Source organism: Corapipo altera, unplaced genomic scaffold (genome assembly GCF_003945725.1).
Source record: "Corapipo altera isolate COAL_440 unplaced genomic scaffold, ASM394572v1 53, whole genome shotgun sequence".
Taxonomy (NCBI): Eukaryota; Metazoa; Chordata; class Aves; order Passeriformes; family Pipridae; genus Corapipo; species Corapipo altera.
The window spans coordinates 7,560,703-7,574,474 of record NW_020884900.1 but is presented as its reverse complement, the minus strand read 5'-3'; the positions used below and the strand labels follow the sequence as shown (position 1 = coordinate 7,574,474).

At 33.8% G+C, this 13,772-nt stretch overlaps 1 protein-coding gene across 37 annotated transcripts in view; it reads right to left on the bottom strand.

The window, feature by feature from the left end:
- The window catches only part of KCNMA1 (potassium calcium-activated channel subfamily M alpha 1), a 462,597-nt gene that overhangs the window by 138,647 nt on the left and 310,178 nt on the right, over nucleotides 1–13,772 (bottom strand). For all 37 annotated transcript variants that reach the window (XM_027649629.1, XM_027649636.1, XM_027649631.1 and 34 more), the window contains 3 exons: nucleotides 3,557–3,667; nucleotides 1,558–1,663; nucleotides 65–147 (listed from right to left, as the gene is read on the bottom strand). In XM_027649629.1, coding sequence (XP_027505430.1) covers nucleotides 65–147; nucleotides 1,558–1,663; nucleotides 3,557–3,667 — 300 coding nt within the window. The remainder of the gene's footprint in view (nucleotides 1–64; nucleotides 148–1,557; nucleotides 1,664–3,556; nucleotides 3,668–13,772) is intronic.

The window sequence follows — 13,772 nt, the reverse complement described above, 5'->3', positions numbered from 1 at the left end:
TAGATCAGAAAATTATCTAATCAGAGTTAAGAACCAAAAAGCTATTAAAAACTCCAGAGTTTACCTCATAATATTGGAGGCATCTTCAGCATCTGGGTCAGCGCAGTATTTATTGGCAAGGATTAGGCACGCATCTGCTGACTCTATCTGAGACACCAAAGAAAAAGAAAACATATATAGCAACATCTCTTTCCAGCTCTTCTTTCATCATAAAGTATCAGGGAATCCAGCACTGCCATCATGAGTGTGAGTGTCAGTTCTTAATATTGCTAATGAAAAATGTTACTAGGCTAATGTGAGTTAATGTGAGTGATTATAACTGCTCTCACACATGTATTATACACACATAGGAATTTCTTGAAACTTGATTATGATGATCAGAGCAGGTTAGTAGTTCAATTGTTGACTCTTACTTTGTATCAGCTGAGCCATGAAGGTGTTAACATTAATCTTTTGTAACCAGATATTGGAATTTAGATCCTTCAATCCATACAAAGTTCCTGTTACATCAGGACAGTGCTCCCACAAGTCCTGCAGTTTTCTTTGGGAATTTAAGTACCTCCTATTATAGACAGGAAGAGGAGGCTGAACTGATGATTTAGAATCTGAGGACCAGATTTAGAAAGTAAGAGGAAGACAACTGATCTGTTCAGAGGATCTCTAGATTCAGAAAAACCTTAGCTTTACAGAACTTAAAGCATATGAAAAAAGTATTTTTAAGTGTATATAACCAACTATCAACACAAATAAGGGGGGAATACAGAACAGAAAATACGAACACACAATTTTATGGTCATAATTAGAACATGTTCTGATGAACTGAAATTGTGTGCATTGGGCTACAAAAGGTTAAGCAATTTCTGCAGCCAAAATGGACAAAAGACATGATTAGAACTCCAGAAAGGATTAACAACACCATGCTAAAATATTCTTGGCTTAAGTAGCCAGTTTACATTCTGCTGGGGGTTAAAAAAAAAGAAACAAAAAAGTTACTGATGTATCTGACAACTCGGTTTTTCCTTAAAATTTTTTTAAGCTTCATGCTTTGCTTTAAGAGTACAAAAAAATTTACCATTTAGAATTCTAGACAATAAAACTATCTAACTTTAGCTTAATTATCAAAAAATCTTAAAATGTATTTTTCTTTCAGTATTCTAGACAATATAAAAAGGTTCAGGAGGTGAAAAAATATTTTTAATTGTTCTGATAAGTTAAGACAATAGTATTTTAAGCTGCTACTGTAAGACAATGTTCTGCTATATCAAACATTAATGTAAAATAGACTCTTGAAACCTCAATGAAACATTCATAAAGAGTTTAATGGAATGGTAGACAATGTGTCTTAAGTCACTGTTACTGTAGTTTTGAAGATCTAAAGATATAGGGGAAAAAAGGTTTACAAGGACAGACATTATAATTTATTAGTCAAGCTAACAGAGATGGAAAAACAATCTTTTGGGGTACATGAAGAAGGGTTTTACTGGTTTTTTTCCAAATAATGCAATGAGTACTTTAAAAAAGTCAATTAGCAGGAGAACAGAACAACAGAGCTGTTACCTTCACTCTCGCCAGGTCATGGGGATTAAGGACTGAACCCTGATAAAATTCCACCTGAGTGAAGTGTCGTTTAAAAAGAGCTTCCAGCTCAAGGTTAGGGGAGATACTGCATTGGGAAGAGGAAGAAAACACAAGTGAAAATGAGAAATCAGCTTCCATAACTGCCCCAATTCCTTCATTTACAAACCCACCCATTTATAACTTCTGCTGATGCTTTTTCTGTGATGTGGCAACAGTGTGCAATACTTAAAAGATAAACACTATATTGCTTTCACTTCCTTATTTCTGGCCACAGTGTTTCTGGCTCACTTCATTGTGCTGCTCTCCACGTTCATCCTTTGGCAGTTTCTTACAAATATGAATGCAGGAGTATGGGTGCAAACATCTGAAAACATCCTCTCACAGCTTTCTGCCCAGAATTTATCTAGTAACACAATCATCCTCTGCATGTCCCTACCATTTTCAAAATGGCAGACTGCATGAATAAAAGAGCTCAACGCAAAAATCACTGAAAATCAGAAAAAGAAACCCTCTAGGAATCCTGCAGCTTGTGTGAGTTGCAAATAAAACAGACATAATGATGCTGTGACCTTCTGTCTCATTTCATTTTGCCAGAAACAAAAAAAAAATTAAATGGATCACAGTCAATTACATAATGTGGCAACAACCTTGTAAATATCTGTTCTGATGCCACTCATTAAAACAGAAGGGATTTAATAGCTTCACAGTAAGTGCATGAGACCTTTGCCATGCCAAATGCTAAATTTAATAGGAAAACAAAACAGATACATGCAAGTATTTGCCGGTGAAGGTACAGAAGAAAGCACCTTGCTACCTTGCACAAACAAGTAGCAAGATGCTTAACTCCTTTCACGTGAATGTGCAGTTTCCTGATTCCTATCACCACGTATTTTCACTGTGGAAATCAAGATCTTCAATTGACCCTCACTTCTTGTTATTACAGAGAGAGGGGATGCAAATAAATGATGTAGTTACTTGAGGATATTATCTCTAGTTCAATTTGAAAGGACTAGATGATAAAATTGTGCAAGTGCTGCTCGCTCTTGGTTTTCAGCTTCCATTCTTAAATCACCACATATGATTCCTTAACTTTTTAATAATTTTCTTTGAGAAAAAGTGCTGAACGTGCTCTGAATGCAAAAATATTACTCATTCATAGCTAGTAACACTTCTAAACAGATGCCATTCCAGAGCAGAAAAGACCTTTTCATACTGTCTCCTATCACATGGCTTTTTCTAGCAAATTCTCACCCAAGCATTCCCATTTCATATTGTATTACACATAATGTAGAGTCCACAAGAAGCAACAACCACCTTCAGACACTTTTCCAAATTCCACATCAGAAAAAGGCAAGAGACTATGTGTATGTAGGTATGTATATATGGGTAAAAGAGCAGTATTGATTATCATTGTGATAAGAATTTCATTTCTATCTTCAACATATCTGTAATGTATCTCATTTATATTAAAATGAAATCCACACCTACATTTTTCTTTTTATAAATACTTTGCAATATGAAATAAACATTTTTCCTAGACAAATCCAAGGTGAAAATGTACTAGCATAAGTTCATATGACATACAGTGTTTTTCTTTAGTTTTACTAATGTTAGTAATTTGGGTAGTTTCTTCATAAATATTTACCACTAAAAAGAATTCTCCCATATATTTATTAGCATTCCAATATTTTTTATTTCATAACTCCACTCCCACTTCAACGATGCATTTAGCTATCTATCTCACAGATGACACAACTGGTGCTGAAGTCTATCTGCTTGAAATACCTATACTTAGCAATGTGTTATCAAAATGTAGAAAACAAATATTTTTCAAAACATATTGTTAATAACAGTAATTGAAAACATTAATTTTACGGTTATTTGGAGTTTGAAAGATTCTCTGTCTTCTCATAAGATCAGGCTTAATTTAAAGAGCTTTAGTAATTGATGATAAGACTAATCTTGAAAGACTACTCACTTATGCAGAAAGACGATTTCTACGTTGACATCATCCCTATCCTTGTGCAGGAAGTCCTTCAGGAAGTTGGACACGCTTTCAAGTGTTATGTGACCACAGACAACTATGTGCCTGTTACAGAAAAATCAGAGTTAATCCTGCAAAGAAGGTAATACAAGCAAGCAAGCAGGCAGAAACGGAAAAGATCCTTCTTGATGTTTCTCTAGATTGTATTCCATGAAGTCAGAGAAGGAAAATATCACTTCCAAAAGGTATTTTGCAATTGCAAACATATATACACTCTCACCTGCAAAGCCATTTGGACATGTTGTATTACACATTTAACAATAAGTGGTATCAGTCATATATAAGTTTATACACCATGTTAACCAGTCCTTTTCAAAGATATATTTCTTTATTTTACACATCTCTCTCCACATTTTTACCTCCTCTAATGAGATTTATTGGTCAATTTTTTGGTTTATGACGGCAAATCTTGATATTTTTCTACAGTTGAAGTAGATATTTATGCCAATCAAGGCAGTGTAAAGATTGTCAATTATAGGTCATAAGCAGTAAAAAAAAAAAATATTTTTCCTACCATAACTCCTAGAAAGAAAGTACTTTACAATAAGAAGTCATCACTTATTTCACCATTACAACACATTGGTTAGAAAATCAAAGTTTGCATAGATTGCAATGTCACAAAGGTTTCTACTGCTCCACATTTTCATTACTAGATGTAGCTGACCATGGAAGATGGAAGCACAACATATACCCACATACACATTCTTGAATTCTACACCTTAAATTCTGAAAGGCTGAAGGAAAGGCCTAGGAAATTGCACTCTTCCTGACCTAAGGGACCTTTGCTCCCTTATTATTGTAAAAACAAAGTCTAAAAATTTATGATTAGAATATCCCAAAATGTCTCAAAATTTCCTTCATGGAAAAAAATAAAATCCAGTTGCTATTACTGTCATGGCTTTAAGACAGATAGTGACTTTTGTTATGCCTATTGCTAATACTTCTAATAACCACATTGCTCACACAAGTCAGGAAGAGGGAAAAGGTGGCACAGATGCCATTTTCAGAGTAACAGAAAATCACCTTCGTTACTGTCATAAAGTCTATGCACAAACACACAATTCTGCACTTGTTTGGCACTTGAACTACTAAATGTGAAGCAAAGTAATTCCAAGGATAAGAAGTAGACCACCTAAGTCTCAGCTACTTCATAATTCTTCTGTGGAAAACTCAGTAGTACAGAAACCTCATTGTCAGGAAACAACAAATAATATGTAGCAGCAATGATTACCTACGTAGGACTATAATAGGAGTCTTTCCTTGCTTCATAATTTGATCCTTGATGAAATGTGTGTGAAAAGTACACCGAACTCATTGGAAAAGGGATAACTATGCAGAACAAATCAATAGTAATAATATGCACCATGCAGTGAAAATTATCACTGTCAGGTACTGTTACTTTTGCAGTGTCTCTGACAGTGACTAAAAAAGCAAAACACAATAAACTGTTACACCAGTCCAGCAGACCTCCTGATATTGTTTACTACCATCATTTTTCTGGCATAGCACAGTGTTAAACATTTATATAGAAATATGACAACATTCCTTTTGAATGAGCTCTTAATGACAGCACCAGGACTCAAATGCAATTTTAGAAATAGCAGTAGTCTAAAACTTCAATGGTTTCATTCTTTTTAATAGGTAAGAAATCAATGTCTATAGGAAACTACGAATGTTTATTGTTAAACTAGTTAATAGTGTCTGCTTTGTTTTTTTTCTTTTTTAACAGAAGTTTTAGGTGCAGTAGGTGCACAAAGCACAAAGTCCTTGGAATGCAAACACTTAAAAACACAAAAGACTCTGAGTTAAAGCCTTCCTGTTTTATGAGGTGGTAAACACAGTATCAGAAAACAAGATGTAAAATATAAACAGGTCATCCTTTCTTGGTGCAAGAAGTCCTTAAGAGGTTTCTTCTGGGAGCTTTGCAAATTGGCAGAGTTTCCAGTAGGCTCTGCACTGCCTCTATTAGCCCTACCAGAAGCACTCTTTCTCTGTTTCCCTAATGGTCAGTTGCCTGAGTTGCCAGAGATGGGCATTCATGTGTGTTATTGCACTAAGGGTATAAGTAATATATCAATGTAAATGGAAAACCTCAGGAAACTTCAGATTCTGAAGAAATGCTTAAAACCTTAGTAGTTTACTAGCTCTAATTCTGAACAGACTGTGTTTGATACACTACATTACAGTAACCTATGGGGAAGCTCTTGTTGTCTAGTGGTATTCGACACTTTCCGTAAGTGTAAACCCATCTAGCACCAAAACCCTCAATGGTCCAAGAAAATCATAAATAGCAGCTAAAAATAAATAGCAGCTATAATATTAATTATTCCTTATACTGTCTGTACACATTTTCCAAGATGACAGATTTTAAACTATGGGTATTGTTTTCTTCAGATATTTCCAGATATTACTAATTAAGAAACTGAACTTTCCATTTGCATAGTTGAAGCATTGGTTTTGGTAGCAGAAATAATTTCCCATGGTAGGGAACTCCTTTGTACAGATCCTGTGCTGTTGGCTTTAGCAGAATCTCTTCCTGAGTGCTCTTCTGATACACTGCATTTCTGTGCAGAAAATTTATTTCCTTCTTGGTTGATTTCACTTAATATTGGTTCTTTTCTGTCATTGATTAGAATACACATTTTTAAAGTATGGCTGTGCAACGCAAAATATTGCATTGCAGAAGAAATCATCATAGTATCAAAAGACTACAAGATAATTCACACTATAAAATACCTCCAGAGGTTATTTACCACAAAAAACTCCTGCTAAAAGCAGATGCAATTGGTACAATCCTGTTATGACTCTCACTGAGTAGGGATTCATAGCAATCTGCTACAGTGAAAATAAAACATTTGCCTGCCAAAAAATCTTGCATTTGGGCATCAGGGCTAATTCCTTTTGAAGTGTTGGAAGGCATCTGCACTACGGTTTCATTTTTTACTCTGATTTAGAACTGGGCATGATCTATTCTCTTCTTTGCTGTTCTTATAATGTGCAGGGCAGCGTTCTGAACAGTGACTGCAACTAAACTTCCTGGCTTTCAAACAGCATTTTCTGATGAGATATTTGCATTAATTTTTGGTTGAAAACCCCCACCAATAAAACCTTTCTTTAACATAAATGATATTTTTTGCTTAGAAGTAGGCGATATTGAAAACAGATTTCCTACTTGCCCACAGAGAGTTTTTAGGTACATTATTTAAGAAAACTTGGAGAGCTTATATTGTTCCAATCTGTCCTGTATATGATTTAAAGATTTATAACTTCCTCTGTGTGTTTCAATAACCATTCCTTTCCCTTTTTTTTTTACCACTCATTTTTTTCCATGTACTGAGACTTTAAGTAAAGCCAACATACTGGATAACTTTTTTGTTGGGAAAAAGAGTCGGTTAGTAGAAAAACATTGTATGAAAAATATTGGGTCAAACAAAATGTCTAACATCTGCATTAAGCTTTTTCTTATTAAAAGGTTCAAAAGTAATACTTTATTGTACTTTCAATTTTTTTTTATTCTTTAAAAAACAAAATTTAGACTTTTCCTTACCATACTGAAAAACACGATTTAGGAATTTAGACATTTTTATTACTGATATGTATTTAGAAGGACTAAGGCTTCTGTTAAGTAATAGTTGTCATTGGTATCATGTATTAGAAGTGAAAGTGGTTTAATATACCAATGGGAGTCCATATTACCAGACTGTGATGCTGCAATAGAAATCTTTTACAAAGAATCAAAAGCTTATCAGGAATAATATTCTATCAGTAAAAATGGACTAATCCACTCTCTCCCATATATATTTACCATCCTCAAAATTAATTTGAGAAATATGAAAAAATATGAAAATATTTCGAATACAAAAAATTAACACAGTTGTACACAATTTTGTACACAGTTGTACACAACTGTGATTCTACACAGCTGAAATTCCCAACAGTACCTAATTTTTTTCCTACTCCAGTACTGACATAATGATACATTTGCTAAAAATACTCTAGCTTCTTATAAAGTAAACAAAAAATGGTGATATAGTATCCTAAGTTACCACAGATACAAACTATTTTAGTAACAAAAAAAATGAAATATGCAAAAGCTAAAACATCTAGATTTCTGACATGAGATAATTGAGAGCATACACTTAATCCATGTAAATAGCACTGTAAATGAAAACAGATCCACTGTGAATGGGATTCTTTACAAATGATCTTTGCATGCTTCTTCCTTCAGAGGATACAATACGAAAGGCAAATCTTTTGCCTGTTTATTTTGAAAGAAATTATATCCATTTTATTGGAACAAGTATAAAGAACTTGAAAAAATTCACTCCAACTAGTCTGTCACAATAAATCAAGTTTAATAAATACAAAATTCTCTTCAGTTGAATACTTGGTGTTCACTTGTCAAGTAACTAGAAGAAGTGTGGTGCATTTAGATGTCTCTCTAAAATTATATTTATATCAAATACATATGTTCAGATGTCTTCCTGGTCTTTCTGCTTAGCATTCTGATTGTTCCTTCATCTATTGGCCATCTAAATTCTTTGTGTATATACCAGTAGCAGACTGCTGCGGCTGAAGTAAACAGGTTCTTGTAAAGTCTAACAGGTTTTGCTCAAAAAAGGATGGGTCTCAGTCTCATCTACTTATTAAAAACAAATAAAATTAATAAATGTTAACAGAAACTGTGTATACATGGTCTGGTTGTTTATCTATTAGTGGTATGCATTCTTAAACATAACAGTTTACAATGTTTCCAGCCACTTGTGCTTTAAATGGTTTACCTAACATTACTCAAGATTCTGTTAATTCAGTTAAAATCTTTATGCATGTGCTATGTGTCTTTCTCTTATTTCAAGATAAACTCCCCTCTCAGATTAATACTGTTAGAGTAATAAGTGCTGTGTAGTCACAATTTGAAGTTTTTCTCTTTTTTTCACAGAAGACTTGAACCCAAGGATGACGGTCCCCTAAGGAACAATTATTTAGCCAATGTGTATAGTTAGCCAGAATAATATGTTATAAAATCATAACCTTTAAAAAAACTTGCCTATGTATTGCATATATAAAAAAAGCAAAGGCTTTTTAAATGAGAACCACTCATTTAAAATGGACACTTTTGGACTAGAAAAAGACAGAGTAGATTAATTTTTAAAAAATAACTCCAGTGGACAGGAAATTACAATGTGTTACTACCGAAACTTTCTGTGTTAGTCATTTGTATCCATGAAGAGAGAGCATAAAATACTCTGAAAACAAGACAGGGCAGTTGCAAAAAAAAAATATTCAACTCTAAGCTTATTTCTCAACCTGATTCTCCCATTAGGCTCTATAAATTTTCTAGTACAAAGGAGATTAAGGTAGAAAATATTAAATAGCACATTGACTGTCAAGTGTATAAAATCTCAGCAACTTTAACATTTCTTCTCCTACAACTGTTTGTTTCATTATTCTCTTTACTTCTGAAGGATTAAAAATTTCAAAAGTGTTGAAGTCACCAAGAAGCCAAAAGCATTGACTTTCAAATATGTATCAACATTTAAAGTATATAAGCACCTGACCAGACAGTCACAGGAGATGTGACTGCAGTATGTGAGAACATGTCTGCAGTTTAATATCTGTGAATTGGACTTGATAGCTTCAGCTGTCAACTACTTAGGAACCAGAGTGAACTCATGCAGCCTATACTGAAGTTGCTGTGAGTAATTCTAACAGAAACTATCTGTTCTTTCCAACAGGTTCCATGCCTCTGGGTTCTCTTAAATGGTGAGTAAAGAAAAAGGGATTAGTTAATACCAGGAAATGCTCAAACAGCTACACTGAGTATATGGTATACAGTATAGATCAGTGGAACAGCACTGGGTCATACATAAGATTAACACAAATGGGAAATTGTTAATGTCAGCCATTTGAAAGTTACTTCTGATGCAAATATTAAGTTATTTTGTGACCAATATAAGTATGTGAAATTATTACAGCTATGATACTATATAAAGTGTGCTTATACAAATCCAGATTTCAGTCTTGCTCAGTGAATACTGGTGGAGTGTCACTGGCAACCTTTAAATATCAGAAACTGTTTGTGAAGCACATAGAAAAAGTATAGAAGAATTCACTTACATGGGGCCTCAAATATTTTATGGCCACCTAAGTGAGATTTCTCCTAGAGAACAGGCTGACAGAGTGCATTTCAGATACTTTAACCCAGGATAAAAAGCACACTCCTTTGTTTAAACTGTACATTAGAGCTTGCATCTAAGTCTGTTTGTAATGGCATGCTATCATGTGATTCATGCTAGGCTGCTTTGCTTATTTAAACTCCTTTGCTCAGCTACAGATTAATGAGTTTATCTTACATTTTCATGATATAAGGAATTGCACAATGTTTCTCTATAAAGTAAATTAAAAGTTAATATTCTTTGTTTGATGCATACCTCTGAATCTGCAATAATAAGATGAAAGCACAGTGATTTGTTTCTTCCAGGGTCTGGATTAGTTAAGAGGCTTCCACAGTAGCTTAAAGTAAAGGATGAATATTCATCCTTTCATTCAGTCTTCATGGCAATATTATCTAGAGTATTTCTGCTTTCATGAAAAATACCACAGCATTTAGGCATAACAGAGCTCAGAAAGAAATAAGTAAATAGTTCAATATAAACAGAATTAAAACCTCTTAAATAGCATGCACAAGGAGTCCATACTGGAAAGCTTACAGTAAAACACAGGAGTAATCTACACCTCCAGCACTTGCATCTCAGTTACAAACGGGCCTTAATCTACTGTTCTAATTCCTTCAAACTCTGGACTTCATTCTTGTAATACTTTGTGAGGTAGATATCATACACACAAAACACCCTGCTATTTTGAAAACAAATCACAGTATTTTCTGTTAAATACATTGCTTTCTCCCACCGTTACTCATTTTCAAACCACCTTACGTGTTTTTACATGCTCAAAGACTCAAAAACTAATTAAATCCTTTGTAAGCAAAGTGGGAGTTAGGAACGGCTTTTAAGATTTTTGAGCATTTCATCTATGACCAGAGCCAATGCATTTCTATCCACAGAAATCAACTCAAAATGTCATCACTCATTTTCTGCAACAGAACCTGAGTGAAAGCAAAAAACCTCTAAAACTTGCTGATCAATTAATGACTTCTGCCATCTCACATTACACTCATTGGAAGGTACACAGTCACGGACTGTGTAGTTTGTAGAATATGGAAGATCAGCAGATTTATAAACCAGATTCAGTCTTTCTTGGATCAAAATTTGGACAGCAACAATTGCTGTTTGATGCCAAATCCAAAAGGGGGTTTTTTTAAGGTTTAGGAAGAGACAAAGAATTTTTACAACTTTAACTAGAAATATAAAATAAGTGCTGTTATTGTGAGCTCAAATATACATTTTTATGTCATAAAAATGTTATATGTCACTTCCCACATTTCTTTCTTACTTTCACAAGAATGGATATAGTTTAATAAGCACATGAAATTAAAAAGAAAAGTTTGTCCTATTTCTTCTATCTGTCAGTCTATTTAACACTCATCAGATTTTCTTTATCACTAAGTGAAACTTCATTTGAAACAGTGGGATTAGAAGAATGGCTAGCAGATGGGAAATAGAGACATCCCTGGGGATCATAATGTAATCCATGTCACATTCTCTTATTACATTCTCATACCACTGAAAAAATAATATCTTACATATTGTATCGAATTATTTAATATAATAATCTAATGTCACTTTCTTTGGAGATATGCCTCTCATTACTGCAGCAAATGGATCTCTGCTTTGGATAAGCCTTAAATTTTTTTTTCTCATTTTTAATGAAATTCAAATGTCTAATGAGCCCAAGATGGCCTGTCAACTTAAATTATCTGTTTTTCTTTCTGTTTACCATATCTATCTGTCTACAGTTTTTATTTTTCTCTGTGAAGTTTAGTTATTGGATCCCATGTTTCCTTCTGGAAGGAATTTCTAACAGATGATTATTCCCGCTGATATGTTGATGATTTGCTAATTTATGGCTTGTAAATTTAAGAAATCTGAAGAAATCTCTGGGAAGCAGAGCAGATCATGAGAGAAGAGAAATGAGGATTTAATAGCTTATACAGTACTGTGATTTCATTAAAATACAGTTTTTAATCCTACATACTAACTACAATAATGCATCTGGATTTTTTTTTTTAAGTTTTTTGAATATGTAACAAAGTCTAGCATAAACATTTACTGGCAAGAAGTTTACATATATGTGGACAGAATCACAGAATGGTTAAGGTTGGAAGGAACCACAGCGGGTCATCTGGTCCAACCTCCCTGCTCAAGCAGGTCATCCCTCTCTCTGCCAATATGGAAAGTTCTACTTTCTGCGGTCATAAAGTGCAGAATTTGATAGCAGTTTTACATGAAAAAGGCAAAAATAATTTAGTCCATGGAATTAAAAATCATTAATTCGATGTAAAGACTGAAAAAAATCAGTAAGCTATCCAGTCTCTCTGAGTTCATCAGTTTACAAATGCTCTTTCCATATGCTTTCCAGACCTTTGTGCGGGCTGATCTATAGGCTAATATCTTCAACTGGAAGATATTTCACAGAATTAAAATCCAGTCTGATCATGTGAACACATGAATACAGAAATGAAACAAGAACAATCTTGATTCTCAAGTAAACTAGTAAATGCAGAATAAAATTTTAATTATAAATTAGTAGAGGTAAAACAAATCTGGATCTTTAACCAAATTTCATACTGCACCTCAGTAATATGAATATTATAAACAAATAATCAAAATAAACTTGATTTAATTTTTTTTCTTAAAAGACATAACACAGATGATCTTGTAAGTACTATTTTCGCTGGAACTGAATGTATAAGTTCCAAATATCAAAAAAAGAGTGCTATAGCATAAATCTACTTACCCAAACCCAAGACTTTCTTGAAGAAAAGCCCCACCTCATAAGACTTATAGCCTGAACTTTATAGTTAAGAGCTTAGTTGGGAGTAATTCAGGAAATCATCCAAAGACAAAATGATCACTGCCCCTTCCAGTCTTCCAGAGGTATGAATGCATGAACAAGCCTGCAGGTTTATTGCTATATTCTAAACCCAACAGTCTTTCAGCTATGGTGATGGTGGCAGATACCTTTCCATCCTTTTACGGTACTTCACTTTAGAAACATCACTTCAAAATGACCCCTCGAATACTAACTCGTGAATTCCTCAGATAGTTTACAGAAAAAGCCTACACAAAGTCAAATCAAAAGCTTTAAAAAGGAAAGAGCTAATTATAGATAGGGTGTAAGGAAGCACTTGCTGGTCTCAAAATTTTTAAGAAAAATGGCTAAGAGGAAATATCATTGTAAAGAATATTATATGCAATACCTACTTTGTAAAAGTATTTCCTAAAATGCAAAATCATGTACTACAGAATTCATCCAGGGAAAAAAACAGGAAGGGGAAACAGTAGTGACTGAATTGCTCGTCAGAGAGAACAGAAAAGCTACGTAGGATTCAATGTAGAAAATACCGAAAGACATATCACCGGTATCCTAAGATACCTCCTTAGCTGTATTACAGAATAATATTTTGTAATATTTCTTTGTAAACTTTCTTACACGTCCGATTGCTTGCTATGTCTGAATTTCGTTTACCAGCTATGACTTAGTTTTTTATATACGTATATTTATTATCAATTATTTTCTGTCTTGTAACTACAGCCTGGTTTTCTCTGTATCATTTGTATTTAGTGATGACTATAGCAAGAAGCAATTGTTTGTCTGCTCTGTGTATAACGAAACTGAGAAGGCCAGTTTTGTTTGTCTACTGATCACCTGATTCTGGTGTATCAAGGCACACAGTAAAAACAATACAGTGGCTTCTGATGAGCTGAAGAAGAAAAATGGTAAAAAAGCAGCTGCTTAGCAGTAATGTCATTACCTACAGAGCAACTCTCATTGCTTACAAATTTGTAATTCAAGACAAGGATTGTTACCGGTTTTTTGGTAATTTTTTTTTTGTTCTAGATTGTAATTGTGCCAAATTCATTACCCTACTTGTCCTTAAAGCCGTGTTTTTAGTCTCAGTCACATTTTGTATAGATGTATTGGTAAAAAATTTTGGTATATGTGCAACAGTGAGTACTGCTGTTTATTT